The 19,034-nt window shown below is 47.5% G+C and overlaps 1 protein-coding gene across 1 annotated transcript; it reads right to left on the bottom strand.

The window, feature by feature from the left end:
• Window positions 1–1,045: 1,045 nt before the first annotated feature.
• On the bottom strand, window positions 1,046–15,082 carry LOC141155445 (olfactory receptor 12D1-like). Its single transcript, XM_073642310.1, has 2 exons — window positions 14,588–15,082; window positions 1,046–2,050 (listed from the first exon to the last, which is right to left on the bottom strand). The coding sequence occupies exons 1-2, from the start codon at window positions 15,080–15,082 to the stop codon at window positions 1,046–1,048; spliced, it is 1,500 nt and encodes a 499-aa protein (XP_073498411.1).
• Window positions 15,083–19,034: the final 3,952 nt, after the last annotated feature.

The raw sequence follows: 19,034 nt of genomic DNA, 5'->3' as shown, positions 1-19,034 counted from the left end.
CAATTCATTTGTGCCCACCAACCATAAACTGTGACCTTTACACTGGATGGGACCTTAACTCTATGGACTTACCTCTCCTGGGCTAAGACCTACTATTTAAATAACACATATTATCCAGTGATATTTAAAAACAGTCTTAGATTTTTGTCGAGTGGCGCTCAGCCAACTAAGGAGTAAGCCCCTATTTAAAAATGTCTGCCAAAATAACAAAAGAAACAACTCTGACTAGCACCTCCTAGCAGATGAATGAAGCAAATATTATGGAGCATATATTTGAAGGTAGCAACTGCCTTCTTAGATGGCTGAGCACTCCCCCCATCAGTCTAAAGCTGTTTTTAAATAGCAGTGCATCCTACTTGTCTTTTAGATTTCTAAGCCTTGGCCCAGGAGAGGTAAGTGTGATAAATTAAGGTCCTATCAAAGAAAGTTACACCTTGTTGTGACTAGTGGGTACATAAAAATTAGTCAATTTGTATGCTAGTTAAATATAAAAATACCTATAAATGTGTCCTTTAGAGATAAATCAATTCGCAAGACCCTGGTTTAGTGGCCACAATAACGTTCCATGGCCCCTGGACAGGAGCACCGCAAGCCTCCTACCTGCCAGCATCCCCAGCTCCTCTTTTGTTTAGCTATCCTTGTACATTGTCATTTCATGTCATGATGCAATGGTGATATTGCACTTGGATGTTTAATTAAAGAGGAGCTGGGGATATCGGTGGGTAGGAGGCATCCCTTCTGACAGCCTTGGAATAAAGATGTGCCTGCTGGACCAGGCGCTTCTCTAGTGATTTTCTTAAGATACTATTTCATATCTAGCTGTTATTATTCCATCCATGTAATTGTATATGTATTTAGATCCAATGCTGAAAGTATAGCTTTGACGATTAAAGATTCCCAATCTTTTTTACAAACATTATTTTATTAACAAAAGGGTGATCGAATCATAGTTAATGTGGAAAATTAATTTTTTTCTTTTCATCCATTTGTTCAACACTGAGCCAAAATGTAAACATTTTTAAAAATTTTTTTTTTTTTAGAAATGTTAATAACATTTTACACAATGTTGTTTTCGACCCAAAAGTCTTTGGAAAGATTTTTTTACTTCTTTGTTTCTCAGTGTGTAAATTAAAGGATTTACAGCTGGGATAATAACTGTGATCAATATGGCACTCATTCTGTCTTTTTCTAATGAGTTCTGTGTGGTTGAACCCAGATATATTCCCAAGTTTGTTCCAAAATATAATAAAACAACCGTGATGTGAGAAGTACAAGTGAAGAAGGCTTTCCGCCTCGCCTGTCTAGTTCTAATTTTCAAAATGTGGCTTCCGATGTACATATAGGAAACGGTGATTAATAAAAATGTACTGACAGCCACAAGAGCAAAAATGCCCGACAATAGAAGTTCAATTTGCTTAGTATTTGCACAAGCCAGTTTTATAACGGGTTTTATGTCACAATAGAAATGTGTAACTTGCTTTTTGTTACAATAAGGCAACCTGAAAGTAATAATGGTCAGCAGTAAAGAATATAGAAAACCAATGAGCCAACAGCTGGAAGCCAACTGGATGCAAGACGTTCTGCCCATGAGGACATGATATCTAAGAGGGTTACAAATGGCAACATATCTATCGTAAGACATTGAAGAAAGAAGAAGGGCCTCAGTGCTGCCCAGAAAGTGGAAAAAGTAGAGTTGAGCTATGCAACCAAAGACTGATATCCTCTTGTCACCTAGAAGTAAGCCAGAGAGCATCTTGGGCACCGTGGTAGTTGAGTAGAAAATATCCAAAAATGAAAGATTACCCAAGAAGAAATACATTGGCTTGTAAAGAGACTGTTCAATAATAATAAGAAGAACAATGCTGAGGTTTCCTGATAAATTAAATAGATAAAACATGAGAAAAAATATAAAAAGGAAGATTTGAAGGTCTGGCGCATCAGTGATGCCTAAAAGAATGAAACCATCTAAGAAAGTCACATTGTGTGTTTCCAATTCTTCATGTCCCAACATCGACATTAGAGCTCCAACTGTGCGGGACTTTGACATTGACTTCAAGATGAAAAAGTTTGATTATTACAAAGGTTAAGATATGGAATAGTTTCATGATAACCAGTTATCAATGACATTTCTAAGGATTATGTATATCTGCTCTCCAGAACTTACCATTATGAACCATATTTGAGTTCCAAAATGTTTTAAAAAATAGTTCATATAATTTTTGAAGCTCATTTTGTTTTTCCTCCATTAAGTTGATATATTACAATAGTATAATGTCAAGCGTACAATTATAGAAAAAAACATGGTTTCTCTTACATGTTAAACCTTAAATTTATAAAATGTTCTTTAACATATGAATCACAGGTTTCTAAAGAATTCTTATGTACAGGGATGGAGGAATTAGTTTTTTAATAAGCAAATAAATGACTTGAGGGCTTGTCAATAAAGTACAACTATTTCTCTAAAATAGCAAGAGATCTCACATCAAAAAATGTTAATGGTACAAATGTACTTGAAGGTTCCTAATCATTTATATATAAGATGGACAAGTCGTCTGGGAATCAATCAATATCTAATGAGGTCCCTAAAGTAATAACGTCACACATCCATAAGCCACAAGGAAAATGCTAATTAAAATATGGAAAATTGACAGATGTCATACTCAAGAAAGAACTCTGTGGTCAATATAGGAAGAATTAAGTATAAGTGCAACAGAAATAGTTAAGCCCTCCATACACATTAGACCATCGAATAACTACCCCATTCATATCAGTGGGCTTAGGCAACCGTCTACTGTGGATGGGGGCTCCAAAATCTCCCCAACCAATGATAAGGATCTGTCATAACTGATTTTGGACCACCAATGCTTTAGTTGTCAGACAGATAAAGAAACGGACAAATGCTGTATGCTTTTGGGTGTGACCAAACAGAGAACATTGATTCCTCTCATTTATCTTAAAATATGTAATAATGTTAATAATGATAGTGTAATGCAGGTGTCAGAATGCAACGCACAGAGTCACAAAATGAGGGCAGTCAAATAGCTATAAATAACAATTTATATATGTATATATACTAAACAAGCTGACAGGGATTGCAACAGGGGTTAGTAATGAGAACACTATCACAATAGCAATAATAATAGCAATAACACACAATACATCTGACTCGCCCCCTGGGCCGTGGGACACTCGGAACCGGGCTTCAGTGTGACGATGGGGGTAGTAGTGGCAACCCGGTCCGTGGCTCAGTTTGGTCAGACCGGTGGTAGTCTACTATGTTTTGCAGTGTCCGACTACGCCACCCGTGGATTGCGGTCAGGGCGAACCGCCGCTGCAGTGCAGACCGCTGAGGCTGGTGTTGTGGGTGCAGCAGGGAAAAGTACGACTCCCCACGGGAGGAGTGTAGCCTCAGGGCAGCGAGGAGTAGATGGTGGGGGTGATGGTGCAGGGAGTCCCATTACCATTAGTGCTGGCGAAGTAAGAAGCACAAAGACAACGTGTTGCAGTCCAGGGTCTTTTACTCACAGTTCGTATACTCCAAACCACTTCTGTACAGGTAGTGACTGCCCAAGCCGTGCTGCGTCCACCAGGTGAGGGGCTCGGTCAACTCCCAGGCAATTTAGGAGCATGGCACAGAACCCCCTTCTGTCCTCTCTCTGGCTCGTGCCCCACCAGTGACCAAACTTCTGTCCAGCTGCCGCGGATTTATGCGCGCAAACGTGGGCCCCGTTTCCCGCTATCCTATATGGTGCCTTCCTAGCAGGTTTAGCGAGGGGTCGCACCAATATATGATCACGACCTCCGGTTCTTGGCTGAGGATTATTTGCCTCCACCAACTTGGGATCCGGTACCCTTTCCTTGCCTGATCCGTCACCCGTAATTTCCTGGGTCCTTAGGGTCCCTTCTCCCTTCGCGTTCCTTGGCCTTTCTCTTCGGTTCCTTTCTCTTTCTGTTCTGTTCCTTTCCTTCATTCCTTCTCGCCCGGCCCATGTCCCTAGGCCTGGCTCTGGAGCAGAACTCCAGCGGAGCCTCTGCTCCCCTCCTCCTCCACTCTCACTTTCTCCTCACAGCCTCTCTTCTCTCCTCTCTTCCCTCCTCTCTGCTCTCCTAGAACTAAGATGGTGCCCACCCTATATACCTCCTCCTCTGTGTCTGAGCCCAGGTGACCTGCAACCAATGAGCTCCTTCCTATGCCCAGGAACCAGCCCCTATCTGCTCCCACATCACTAGGGTCCCCCCTCCCCTCTCCCCACTCCAGCCAGGGACATAGTCAGTCGTGCCTGCATACTAATGGGAGCACCGTAGAGCTGTCCCCCAGAAATGAGGAGTGTATATATGTGCAGCTAACTGAGCCCTGGTCCATACTCCATCCTTACCTGGGAGTGGAATACCACACCTCTGGTTGAGGTGCAATACCCCTGTACTGGCCGAACCCTCGGGGTGCTACATTCCCCCCTGGTTAACCACAGCACGTCCTCGGGCTGGAAAAGAGTAAAGACATTTGATTACAAGACATGCAAAACTTTTTCAAAGCTTTTCACATTAGAAAATGGACGACATTGTTCAATTCCCTTTATGGGAAACACTTTTCTTTGTCATTGTTAATACTACCGGAACTCTTTTTTCATATAAAACATTCTCATTATCATATAGCAGCATATAAAACTCTTCATATAAAACGTTTTTAAGTAAAACATATTCTTGGGTACTGGCCGCGGTGCAACTTGCGACCAGGCGTTCATTCTTCTTAAAGGTGCAACACTCTAGCAAACTTGTCTTGAGGTAGACGTTGCAGTTCTTTTATAAAACCAATAGGGGGCGCTTTAGGAAGCGCAACTATTTACAGGGACGGCCGCTCTCAGTCCTCGGCCAGGTAGGGAAGGGGATGGCTGTTCTCAGTCCTCAGCCAGGTTAAGGAAAAGGGGCGGCTGTTCTCAGTCCTCAGCCAGGTAACTTGGGGAAGGGGACAACTTTAGCAGGTAACAGTCCCATGTACTCTGTCGGGTAACTATATACAATGGTATGCCACTGTTCACTGGTAGTGATACCCTCCAGCCGCGCCTTGCTCCTCATGGTGAAGATCTTCAGACCCGTCCGGGTCCTCTTGGTACTCGGGGTCTGAGTAGTACTGCTCTGCCTCCTCTACTACTCTGTGAATGTGGTGGGCGTACCACCCCTTCACGTCCTGGTGTCGGGTGTAGGACACCACGTCTCCCGGATGCAAATCCCGTCCATGATGACCCTCCGGCAGGTGACTTTCCACGTCCCTTCGGGTCACGAACACATCACTGATCGTGTCTAGGTCCCAGATGAATCCCCAGCCGTGCTCCATTTGAAATTTTATGACAGTCCCGGTGGCTCGGGGACCGCGGGCAGCTCGGGGGTCTCGCCGGGTTCGCATCTTTTGCTCTGCGCGTCGGGCCTGTAGCTGCTCTTGCCGGACACGCCGTTCCCGCTGCTCCCACTCGAACATCGCCAACTGTTGGCGACAGGACTCCCGTAGGCGGGCTGCGTCCGCCCGTGTCTCCTGGGTGAACCCCATTAGATTTTCTCCGGTCGGGTCCCACTCAAACTGCGCGTCTTCAAGCGGGGGCTGGGAGACTTCCATGGGCTCCGGACCAGGTATCAGGGGTTCAGGTGGGACTCCGGCCTCCGCGGACAGGCCTCTCCGTAGGCGGGGGTTAACATATCCGGGGGGCCAGATGAAAGGGAGCCCATCCGGACCGGTGTGCTGGGCAAACAGATCCACGCCCAGGGGTGGTACGGCAGAGGCAGAGGGCGCTGACGGGGCAGCGGCGCCCGGGGGCACTAGGCCTTGCGACCAGGCCTACGGTGGTCTTCTTCTAGTCGCACCCGGGGGTGGCACAGCAGAGGCAGGAGGCGCTGGCGGGGCATCGGCGCCGGGGGCACTAGGCCTTGCGACCAGGCCTGCGGTGGTCAGCTTCCGGTCGCGCCCGGGGTTAAAGGGCACGGTGCGGGGCGGGGCTCGCCGGTGGCGTCTACGGCCTGGGGCCTAGTTGGTAGCGGGGGAGGTGCGGCGGCAGCTACGACTTCCGGGGCTTCGGGTGCCGTGACGGGAGACAGGGACAGGGTTGCGGCCCCTGGACTCGGGGTAAGGACTTCCCCGTTACCTGCCTCCACGGCTATGGCCTCCTCCGCGGTGTCATCCTCAGCCTCCGATCCACTCTCACCGCCCTCGGAGGCAGGCGTGCTGCTAGGTGGTGGCGGTGCCTCCTGCTGCTGGGTCACGGTCCGCCGGGCCATCTCTTCCTTCCACTCAGCAATTACGTCCCGCTGCGCCCGGACCATCCTCCGGTCCAACTCCTCCAGCGCAGCCCGCACATACTCCGGGTCTTCCTTGGGGAGCTGTGCTAGCAGTTCCGTGAAGCTGCATGGTGGTTCGGCCTGTAGCAGGGCCCTCGCCAAAGTACTGGAGCTGGCTCCTCTCTCCATCTCCGGATGTGGTCCGGTGAGACTGATCCAAACCACACCCGGCCCCGCAGTTTTCTTCTCTTTCCACCCCCATTGGGGGTGGTCTTGGGGCAATCTGCTGACAATCACGTTCAGGGGCAGCCCCCCCACCTTGATGGACATCTCTACAGCCGCACTCATGGCTGTTGGGGGTGGGCTCCTTCTTTGGCGCCATTCTGGGACCTGGCCCACGATGGGAGGTGGCTTCCTGATGTCTTTTGGAGTGCACATTATGGCGTCCGTTCTTCTGGGGCGGGCGCCATTTTTAATACAGTGAATCAGTCTCTTTTCAGGCACGCAATACCCGTTTGTGGCGGGTTGGTCACGATCCTGCCGACTACGCCAAAGCTGACTCGCCCCCTGGGCCGTGGGACACTCGGAACCGGGCTTCAGTGTGACGATGGGGGTAGTAGTGGCAACCCGGTCCGTGGCTCAGGGTGGTCAGACCGGTGGTAGTCTACTATGTTTTGCAGTGTCCGACTACACCACCCGTGGATTGCGGTCAGGGCTAACCGCTGCTGCAGTGCAGACCGCTGAGGCTGGTGTTGTGGGTGCAGCAGGGAATAGTACGACTCCCCACGGGAGGAGTGTAGCCTCAGGGCAGCGAAGAGTAGATGGTGGGGGTGATGGTGCAGGGAGTTCCAGTACCGTTGGTGCTGGCGAAGTAAGAAGCACAAAGACAACGTGTTGCAGTCCAGGGTCTTTTACTCACAGTTCGTATACTCCAAACCACTTCTGTACAGGTAGTGACTGCCCAAGCCGTGCTGCGTCCACCAGGTAAGGGGCTCGGTCAACTCCCAGGCAATTCAGGAGCATGGCACAGTACCCCCTTCTGTCCTCTCTCTTGCTCGTGCCCCACCAGTGACCAAACTTCTGTCCAGCTGCCGCAGATTTATGTGGGCAAACGTGGGCCCCGTTTCCCGCTATCCTATATGGTGCCTTCCTAGCAGGTTTAGGGAGGGGTCGCACCAATATATGATCACGACCTCTGGTTCTTGCCTGAGGATTATTTGCCTCCACCAACTTGGGATCCGTGACCCTTTCCTTGCCTGACCCATCACCGGTAATTTCCTGGGTCCTTAGGGTCCCTTCTTCCTTCGTGTTCCTGGGCCTTTCTCTTCGGTTCCTTTCTCTTTCTGTTCTGTTCCTTTCCTTCTCTCCTTCTCGCCCGGCCCGTGTCCCTAGGCCTGGCTGTGGAGCAGAACTCCAGCGGAGCCTCTGCTCCCCTCCTCCTCCACTCTCACTTTCGTCTCACAGCCTCTCTTCTTTCCTCTCTTCTATCCTCTCTTCTCCCCTAGAACTAAGATGGTGCCCACCTTATATACCTCCTCCTCTGTGTCTGAGCCCTGGTGACCTGCAACCAATGAGCTCCTTCCTATGCCCAGGAACCAGCCCCTATCTGCTCCCACATCACTAGGGTTCCCCCCCTCTCCCCACTCCAGCCAGGGACATAGTCAGTCGTGCCTACATACTAATGGGAGCACCGTAGAGCTGTCCCCCGGAAATGAGGAGTGTTTATATGTGCAGCTAACTGAGCCCTTGTCCATACTCCATCCTTACCCGGGAGTGGAATACCACACCTCTGGTTGAGATGCAATACCCCTGTAGCGGCCGAACCCTCGGGGCGCTACACATCACAATAGCAATAACAATAAAATCCTTCTCTAAAATACTGTATCTAGCCCAAATATGGGATTAGTACTGAAGTCCATTGGTTCTGCAAATGACTCTAGCGGGGGTCTCTGGTTATTCCCGCTAGGCCTTTAAGTCTTTTTCTTACAAAGTCAATTAGATCCTGTATGGCTTGTTCCACCTCACCCGTCCCCCTTCCAACCTACTACCCTAAACCCGATTGTTCCCAGTACTGTGAGGGAGCGGTTGAAGTGACAGCCCTGTTCAGCGATGACACTCGTCGGCTTCTGCTGACAAGATCTCTCCAGCACGACTCGTTTCTATCCTCTCTTTGTCCTGTCAATCAGGGCGGTTTACCACGTCGTGGGTAGAAGGGTCTTGTACATTTCCTTAATGTCGCATCTAAGTCCTAGTCCTCTTCCGCAGCCGTGACACATGAGGAATCGCTGCGCTGAATCCCGCGCTCGTTCACTGGCAGCCACCCATCTTGCCTTACAGGTCTCTCCCCTCGGTCTCTCTCGCTGGTTCCTTCAGCGCGTCCGGCCTGCGTCACGTCTCTTTCTGTGTCTGACTCTGAAATCACCTCAGGCTCGACCGTTAAATTTTGAAATCCTCTGCTGGAGGTCACCTGACCAGGTCCAGCGTGCAAACGTGAAATGCTCACCAGATGGCACTCTCTCTCCTTATTACATACATCCTGCATTGATTCTCCGAAAGACATTTCTCCTTCTATTACATTCCTATCTCCTTTTTAATCGCCAGTACCCGGTCGAGTGTATTCTTTGCAAGATAGATGCCTCCTTCAAGGCAGCGTAAGTTCAGACAAGAGTTGAGCACACTCTTCTGTTTTCTGTTAAATCTGAGACCAGATAAACTCCTCTTGAGCATATCGGTTAGGAGGGATCCCGGCATTAGCCCGCTCGGTTCTGTGGGGTTCCTCCTGCGAAGGTGATTCCGGAGTATCTCATAAATCAAGCAGTGAAGATTGTAAATCGCCTCCTGATCCATTTTGCATCTCACTCAGGTCTGAAGGGCTCAATTGCATTGCAGCCCATTCTTCTTTGTCTTCCAGAGTCACCAAGTGTGGCACTTCAGTTAGTTTTTCCGCAGGCTCAATTCTGTTACAGTCCTCTGCTTCGGACGAACAGGGTTGTAGCATATTACAGTGCAACACCCTAGATGACGTGGCATTACCCCCTTCACGCTTAACCTTGTAGTCTGAATTATTTGGATGGATACTCGATATGGTACCGCCTCCCAAGGATGGTCTAGCTTACTCCCAACCGGTTTGGCCCTTACTAACACACGATCTCCTGATCACTGGCTCACTGAAATCGGGGGACGCCCTGTATGCTCTACTTCCTGAAATTTCTGCGCAACCAGCTTTCTCACTGTATGAAGCCGCCATCTGTGTTCTCGATTTCAGGTACTCGGACTGTTGTACGGACCGGAATCTTCTGAGTCTAGCTCCAGCTCAGCAATCGTCCATTCCTTCCAAACATCAGCATATACACTGTGTTCCAAATTATTATGCAAATAATATTTTCTCAGATTTTCCCAAATTACCTATATGAATTGCAGTCATTGTAATTTTCCAGTCAAATAACTATTAGAGTACAATTGAAAGGTTTTTGTACAAACTGCCTATGATAACAGTATATTTAAAAAAAAAAAAAACTCAAACTGCACTCAAAATGCATGTTCCAAATTTTTATGCACAGCAGAGTTTTCAACCTTTTCATTTTAATAAAGAACAAAAAAATGGTCATTTTTGAAATTATAAGCATTAGCAGGTTATTACAAACTGAAATCAAACAGTTTTCAACTCAAAACTTTATTCTAGGTGATGTTACATTTGCACATAGGACCGCTTGTTGGAAAGGAGCTTCTGAACTCTCTCGTCCATTGAATTTGTCAGGTTTTGGATGGTTTCTGCTTCAATTGTTTTGCATGAGGACAGAATACCCTCCCAGAGCTGTTGCTTAGATGTGAACTGCCTCCCGCCATCATAGAAACTCCTTTTGATGATGCTCCAGAGGTTCTCAATGGGGTTGAGGTCATGCATGAAAATGATCTTGCTGCGGAATGCACGGTTCTTCTTCTTGAACCATGGAAAGAAGTGCTGTTTGAGAAACTCCACAGACATTATGGAGTTCATCTTTACCCCTTCAGGGATCCTAAAGGGGCCGACAATCCCTCTCCCCATGATTCCAGCCCAAAACATTACTCCACCTCCTCCTTGTTAGTGCTGTAGCCGTGTTTGCATGGGGTGTCCATCAACCAGCCATCCTCCACTCCACCCATCTGGACCATCGAGATCATTTCATGCATGATAATGCCCCGTCTCATGCTGCACATAACACATCTGCATCTCTGGCTGCTATGGGCATAAAAGGGGACAAACTTATGGTGTGGTACCCATGCTCCCCTGACCTCAACCCCATTGACAACCTCTGGAGCATCATCAAAAGGAGTGTCTATGATGGCGGGAGGCAGTTCACATCTAAGCAACAGCTCTGGGAGGGTATTCTGTCCTCATGCAAAACAATTAAAGCAGAAACCATCCAAAATCTGACAAATTCAATGGACGAGAGAGTTCAAAAGCTTCTTTCGAACAAGCCGTCCTATGTGCAAATGTAACATCACCTAGAATAAAGTTTTGAGTTGAAAACTGTTTGATTTCAGTTTGTAATAACCTGCTAATGCTTATAATTTCAAAAATGACCATTTTTTTGTTCTTTATTAAAATGAAAAGGTTGAAAACTCTGCTGTGCATAATAATTTGGAACATGCATTTTGAGTGCAGTTTGAGTTTTTCATTTTTTTAAAAATATACTGTTATCATAGGCAGTTTGTACAAAAACCTTTCAATTGTACTCTAATAGTTATTTGACTGGAAAATTACAATGACTGCAATTCATATAGGTAATTTGGGAAAATCTGAGAAAATATTATTTGCATAATAATTTGGAACACAGTGTAGGGTGTGTAACCAGTAGTCGCATGAACGGGATTATTATACACCCACACGAACTCAGGCCATTTAATTTTGTTGTCCTCTTCCAATGTCCGTAACATCTACAACAAGGTTCGGTTGAAGCGCTCACATGCCCCATTTCCCTGGGGGTGACAGGGCGTTGTTCGAGATCTGCTGATCCCAGAGATATGATATAACTCATCCATGACTCGCCCTTGGAAGCAGGCCCCTTAGAATGTATCCACTTCGAACACCCATAGATCCAAATTAAATCTTGACAAATGGCCTTGGCTGCGGTTTCTGCCATCTGATCCCTAGTAGGTGTCACCACTGCAAACTTGGTGAAGTGATCGGTCATTACCAAACAATGCCCGTAGCCTTTGAATGAAGCTCCGATTGTCAGATAATCGATCATCATAACCTCTAATGGTGCAGAAGTTCGGATGGTCTGAATGGGAGCTCTTTGTTCAGGAGGCTTGCTCAACTCACATTACCGACACTTTCGGCAAACTTCTTCGATTTCTTGCCACAGTTGGGGCCAATATACCAGTCATTGTAACCACCGAAAGGTCTTCTCCATGCCGAAATGGGCACCTCTTCCATGAGCCTCCTGGGCTAATTGTGTTACTAGTGTTCCTGGGACTAATACCTGCCAGGTCACGTCACACTCTCAAGGTAGCTGGATTTTCCAGCATAGCAAGCTATCCTTCAAGAAGAGTCTTTCCCACTGACCTAGGATTTGTAGGGTAGTTGGGAGTGAAGCAGCTCTAGCCTTCTGGTCGGGTCTCTGACCTAGAGTGACCCATTCCCTAAGCTTTACCAACTCTGGGTCAAACTGCCGCAACTGTATCCACTCGTCTCTTGAGCGACCCAGGATTTGAGCGGGCCTTGCCTTTTCTTTGGAGTTCTGAGCATCGATTACAGTTGCAGCAAATTGACGAAAATCCGGAGTCTCATCACCTTCCAGCTCTTCATCTATATCTCTCTTCGGCCCCATCTGAGTGACCCAGGACAGAGCATCTGCATGGGTGTTCAGGACCTTAGACCGATAAGTGATTTTGTGCTGATATTTAGACATCTTTGCGACTCACCATTGTTCCAATGCACCCAACTTTGCATTTTCTAAATGAGCCAAGGGATTATTGTCCATCCGCGCTTGTATTTCTTAACCTGACAAGTACTCCACAAATTTCTCAGTCATGGCCCATACCAGTGCCAGTAGCTCCAGTTTGAACAAACTGTAGTTATCTGGATTCTTCTCAGAGTCCCGAAGTGACCTGTGGCACCCCTGAGGGTTCGACCACCACAGGGATGCTGCACTTCTCTAATGGAGTGTAGTGTTCCTCCTCTGTGGTAAGAACAGTGTGATGGTCGTGACCCAAACCTTGCATCCAACACCACATTTCTCCACCAGAGGGGGCTAGTAAGCACTAGGTGCTGCCCTCCTGGTTACAGGGAGACTGGGGAACCAAGAGTTAGGGGAACCAGTTAGTGGGTGAGGGTGGAGGACTTACAATTTAGTTACACTTTAAATTTCATATTTAATAGAAAAGCCATCTTGGTTCGTGGTCTGTCTGTCTTTCGCTGGTCTTTGATCATTCTTTGACTGACAGTGTAGTCAAGTCTTGGCACTGTGACCTCCCTCCCGGAGCGCAGATCCTGTGTGGGCCTGCATCAGATGGAGACACAGCCTGCGTGCCCCGGCCTTGGGATGAGGGATAGGTTGTAGACAAGGAATGTCTCGACCCAGTCAAGGACCAGGACCAAGAAGGCCCAGAGCTTAAGAGTGTGGCTCCATAGCAAATGGATCACCGGGGAGGATGCAGACGGAGCAGTGTACGCCACCTGTCCTCACCAGCTGATATATTCAAAGGGAGTCCGGCTGCAAGAGGGGTACCTGCCCCCGACACCCGACCTTGATACTCCACGTCCTGGTCGGGAAAGCCCGGTAGGCCCTGACGATCCCACCGGGTATTGGAAGGAGCTGAGCTGCCACCCGTACCCTTGTTCTGAGAGGAGCTCAGAGGGATACCCGGCCTATTCGCACACACACGGACAGGAAAGGATTCGGTCTGTAGTTCAGGAACACTCTGGTGCAGGGTCCCGATTGAACACTGGACTTACTCTGAGGTTTTCGTACCCCCGTCTCTGGTGACTGCAGGATTCCGCGGGGAGCAGGGAGTCGCCTTCCTTCTGCCATCTCTAAAGTGAGTAAAGCCTTGGAAGTTCACCCCTATGGCCTACGGACTGTTTATTCTGTGCCACACCGCGCGATGCGGCATCCGTTCTCCTCTATCACTACCCCCCTCCATCCTGTCCCTCTGCCCTGAGGCCTTGCTTCACCTGTGGGGAGTAGTAACAACGTTGGCCGCTATACCACCATGCCTCAGCGGACTGCAGCGACGCTGGTGGCCTTCACCAGGTGTCACAGGTGGCGTAGTCGGAATCAGCCACTCAACCAGGATAAGCCCACACCATGCTTTTAATTGTGACGGCCCTGAGCACGGGTCGGGTCCGGGCCATGGCCGCACCCCATGTCTCCATCATAGGACCCGATGCTGAGTCCCCCATCTCCCAGGGTAAAGAAAAGGGCTTTCGAGTAGAGGCGTCACAGACTGACTGGCGTACATGATCACCCGCTCTCTTCCTTCTTGCACTTGAGCCAACACTGATCCCAGTCCATGTAGACTTCCATCAGTGTACAATACAAAAGGCTGTGAGAAATTGGCATAGACCAGTATTGGGGCGTTCGTTAGTGCCATTTTCAATGCTCGAAATGCCTCTTCTTGTCATGTTCCCCACTGAATAGGTTAACGCTTTGCTCCTCCAGCCGTTTCCCTCAGTAATTCTAAGTGAAGTCTTTTATAAATCTGCAGTAATATCCAGCGAGTCCTAGAAATGCTCTCAACTCTCTTAAGTTGACTGGTGTGGGCCACTTCTGCACTGCAGCTACTTTCTCAGCAGTGGGATACACTCTCGCACTGGACACAGTGTGCCCCAAATATTCAATTTCTCATTCGAAGAGATGACACTTACAAGGCTTGATTTTCAATCCCTGCCTCTGAAGTCATTCTAGCACTTGTTCCAGTTGGTGGAGATGAATATGGATGAATAAATAATTATATCATCCAGTTAAATTAACGTAGCTTCGAAGTTGAGGTACCCCAAGCTTCTCTCCATCAATCTTTGGAATGTTCCTGGTGCATTTGTCAGCCCGAACGGCATCCGGTTAAACGCAAACAAACCCATAGGAAGAACAAAGGCAGTTTTCGGGTGATCTTTCTCAGCTACTAGGACCTGCCAATAGCCACTGGCCAGGTCAAGAGAAGAGAATAATTTAGCACTTCCTAATGCGGATAGAGATTCTTCTATTTGGGGTAATGGGTAAGAGTCTCGCACAGTACATGCATTCAATTTCCGATAATCTACGCAAAATCTCAGAGTACCATCTTTTTTTCGAACTAGCACAATAGGAGCTGCCCAAGGACTCTGACTTTCACAAATTACGCCATTCTGCAGCATATGGGCTAAAAGTTCTTTCACCTCCTGGTACATTTGAGGTGGGATCTGCTGATACTTTTCCCAAATGGGAGCCGTATTTCCTTTGGGTGTTTCGTGTTGAATATCTCGAGTAAAAACCCACTGGTATCGCTGTAAAAATTGCTCGATCTGCTTAACTTGTTCAGCCGAGAACTCAGTGAGATTAGCCTCCATTTGCTCTAAGAGGCCTTGACTTTTGACTTCTAACCCGTGAAGGGACACTTCTAGGGTCCATGGTTCTCCATCCACAGGCTCCAACTCTATAGCATCCGCCCTGGTTAGGTCCTCTGGCGTTATGCAAACCCGCGCTGTGTCTTGGCGGGGCAACAAGTGTAGGCTTGTGCCACTTAGGTTAATACAACGTATGGGTACTCGACCCTGACGCACGGTGGCCAGTGTGTGAGCAACCAAAAGTCCAAAAGGTGCTTCTTCCCCTTCTATTGGTTCTATCTGAATGTCCATACCCTCTAATGATACATGTGCCAGCACTGGCAGAGTGAGCACAGTCTGTCATACTGGCAATGTCACTGTAGCTTCAGACGGCATAGACGCTCTACCAAGATACTGAGAAGAAACAGACAATTTTTGAATTTGACTGACTCATACGAGGTGTTGAAAGACGCTCTTGCTGGCTGGGTCATAAGTGGTGCGGGTCCAGTTATTTCTGTCAGAATCCTCAGCCAAGAACTGTCCGACCTCCTTAAGCACATTTATGCCCAGAGTTACAATGGGCCCATCACCTGCAGATCCTGTGGTCAGTATTATCCCCTTTCGGCCGAGGTTCTTTCCACTTGCCCGGACCGACAACCATACTGCCCCTGCCACCGGGATAGGTAATTGGTTAGCCACTACCAATTTGACGGTAGGTTCCTTCCAGGAACGAGCAACCTCTTGAAAATGACTTTGAAAATATGCTTTACGCATAGTGGCCACCTGAGACCCAGTGTCCGTTAAACAACGAATCCGCTGTCCATTGAATTCAGTCCAAATAATAGGCCTCTCGGAGACAATGTCTTCAGAGGTTCTCCTTACATGCCCTGAAGTTGGAAACCCCACGGTATGCTCCACAACCGTGGGGCGTCTTAGTTTAATGGCTGCCCTCGTATCTTCTTTACTTTATTCGGACAGTCTCTGGAGATATGACCTCTCCGCCACAGGTCCAACACTCCGGTCCTAGCTCTACAGGTGGACTGAGTACACGACTCGTTGGAACCTGATAGGAACGTCTTCCTAGCTCTTGTCTCCATCCACGTGAGGCAGAGCGGTCCATTAACAAGAGGGTTGCAGGGGTCCCTCTAGTAGTGCTCAGTTCATTTACAGTAGTGGCCAAAAGTATTGGCACCCCTGCAATTCTGTCAGATAATACTCAGTTTCTTCCTGAAAATAATTGCAATCACAAATTCTTTGGTATTATTATCTTCATTTAATTTGCTTGCAAGGAAAAAACACAAAAGAGAATTAAGCAAAAATCAAATCATTGATCATTTCACACAAAACTCCAAAAATGGGCCAGACAAAAGTATTGGCACCCTCAGCCTAATACTTGGTTGCACAACCTTTAGCCAAAATAACTGCGAACAACCGCTTCCGGTAACCATCAATGAGTTTCTTACAATGCTCTGCTGGAATTGTAGACCATTCTTCTTTGGCAAACTGCTCCAGGTCCCTGATATTTGAAGGGTGCCTTCTCCAAACTGCCATTTTGAGATCTCTCCACTGGTGTTCTATGGGATTTAGGTCTGGACTCATTGCTGGCCACCTTAGAAGTCTCCAGTGCTTTCTCTAAAACCATTTTATAGTGCTTTTGGAAGTGTGTTTTGGGTCATTGTCCTGCTGGAAGACCCATGACCTCTGAGGGAGACCCAGCTTTCTCACACTGGGCCCTACATTATGCTGCAAAATTTGTTGGTAGTCTTCAGACTTCATAATGCCATGCACACGGTCAAGCAGTCCAGTGCCAGAGGCAGCAAAGCAACCCCAAAACATCAGGGAACCTCCGCCATGTTTGACTGTAGGGACCGTGTTCTTTTCTCTGAATGCCTCTTTTTTTTTCCTGTACACTCTATGTTGATGCTTTTTCCCAAAAAGCTCTACTTTTGTCTCATCTGACCAGAGAACATTCTTCCAAAACGTTTTAGGCTTTCTCAGGTAAATTTTGGCAAACTCCAGCTGGCTTTTTTATGTCTCGGGTAAGAAGTTGGGTCTCCCTGGGTATTCTAACATACAGTCCCTTTTCATTCAGACGCCGACGGATAGTACAGGTTGAAACTGTTGTACCCTTGGACTGCAGGGCAGCTTGAACTTGTTTGGATGTTAGTCGAGGTTCTTTATCCACCATCCGCACAATCTTGCGATGAAATCTCTCGTCAATGTTTCTTTTCCGTCCACATCTAGGGAGGTTAGCCACAGTGCCATGGGCTTTAAACTTCTTGATGACACTGCGCATGGAAGACACAGGAACATTCAGGTCTTTGGAGATGGACTTGTAGCCTTGAGATTGCTCATGCTTCCCCACAATTTGGTTTCTCAAGTCCTCAGACAGTTCTTTGGTCTTCTTTCTTTTCTCCATGTTCAATGTGGTACACACAAGGACACAGGACAGAGGTTGAGTCAACTTTAATCCATGTTAACTGGCTGCAAGTGTGATTTAGTTATTGCCAACACCTGCTAGGTGCCACAGGTAAGTTACAGGTGCTGTTAATTACATGAATTAGAGAAGCATCACATGATTTTTCAAACAGTGCCAATACTTTTGTCCACCCCTTTTTTTAGGTTTGGTGTGGAATTATATCCAATTTGGCTTTAGGACAATTCTTTTTGTGTTTTTTCATTGAAGACAAATTAAATGAAGATAATAATACCAAAGAATTTGTGATTGCAATAATTTTCAGGAAGAAACTGAGTATTATCTGACAGAATAGCAGGGGTGCCAATACTTTTGGCCACCACTGTAGAAGGTCTCGAATCTCTTGACGTATCTCTTGTACCCAAACGGGCAACTGACTGAAAGCAGTGTGCTGAGAATTGGGTGGAAGAGGGGTTATTGCCTCATGACTTCTGACATTGGCCTTGAGAACAGGAATTTCTTCCTCCAAGACTCTAGCTTCCACCCCAATCTCTAAGAAACCTAGGCCGGGCCTCAGGCGTAGCCACTCCTTTAAGATCTGTCTCTGGGAGGGGTCTTTTAAGCCAGCAATCAATTGGTCGCGCAATATTTCATCTAATGATCCCAGTCCTCGATTCCCATCTCGAGCCTTCTTAATGATATGAGCTGTCATTTCCTGCAATGCATTAATATATTGATTAATAGTCTCATTTTCCTTTTGAACTCTCTGAAATAACCACAACCGTAAATGCCCCAGATCCATAGTATCACCATGCATGTCTTCCAGAATTTTGATCACTTTGTCTACAGTGTCATGGTCCCTGGGTGGGCGGTACATTACAGTCTGTCGGGTTTCCCCATCAAGGGTTAAAAGGGCCAACTTAGCCTGGGCTAGGAGATTAAGGTGATACATGCGTAGCATATTTTTCAGTCTCTCTACCCAGTCCCACAGTGACGTACCATCCCCCGTAAATTTGGGAAGGTGACTGAGCATAGCCCCCAAGGGTATATGTCCACTGACAGACCCTGTCACAGACTGATCCCCCATCTCTGCATCTGAATGTTGCATCCTGCCGACTACGCCAAATGTAATGCAGGTGTCAGAATGCAACGCGCAGAGTCACAAAATGAGGGCAGTCAAATAGCTATGAATAAAAATGTATATATGTATATATATATATATATATATATATATATATATATATATATATATATATTAAATAAGCTGACACGGATTGCAACAGGGGTTAGTAATGAGAACACTATCACAGCAGCAATAACAATAGCAATAAATTCCTTCTCTAAAATACTGTATCTAGCCCAAATATGGGATTAGCACTGAAGTCCATTGGTTCTGCAAATGACCCTAGCAGGGGTCTCCGGTTATTCCCGCTAGGCCTTTAAGTCTTTTTCTGACAAAGTCAATAAGATCCCGTTTGGCTTGTTCCACCTCACCCGTCCCCCTCCCAACCTGATACCCTAAACCCGATTGTTCCCGATACCGTGAGGGAGCGGTTGAATTGACAGCCCTGTTCAGCGATGACACTCGTCGGCTTCTGCTGACGAGATCTCTCCGGCACGACTCGTTTCTATCCTCTCTTTGTGCTGTCAATCGGGGCGGTTTACCACGTCGTGTGTAGGAGGGTCTTGTACATTTCCTTAATGTTGTATCCAAGTCTCGGTCCTCTTCCATAGCCGAAACACCCGAGGGACCGCTGCACTGAAACCCGAGCTCGTTCACCGGCAGCCAACCGTCTTGCCTTACGGGTTCCTCACCCCGGTCTCTCTCGCTGGTTCCTTCAGCGCGTC

Source organism: Phyllobates terribilis, unplaced genomic scaffold (genome assembly GCF_046119375.1).
Source record: "Phyllobates terribilis strain yellow unplaced genomic scaffold, ASM4611937v1 Scaffold_7__3_contigs__length_470593459, whole genome shotgun sequence".
Taxonomy (NCBI): Eukaryota; Metazoa; Chordata; class Amphibia; order Anura; family Dendrobatidae; genus Phyllobates; species Phyllobates terribilis.
The sequence above is the reverse complement of the archived record's forward strand: the minus strand, read 5'-3'. Positions and strand labels throughout refer to the sequence as shown.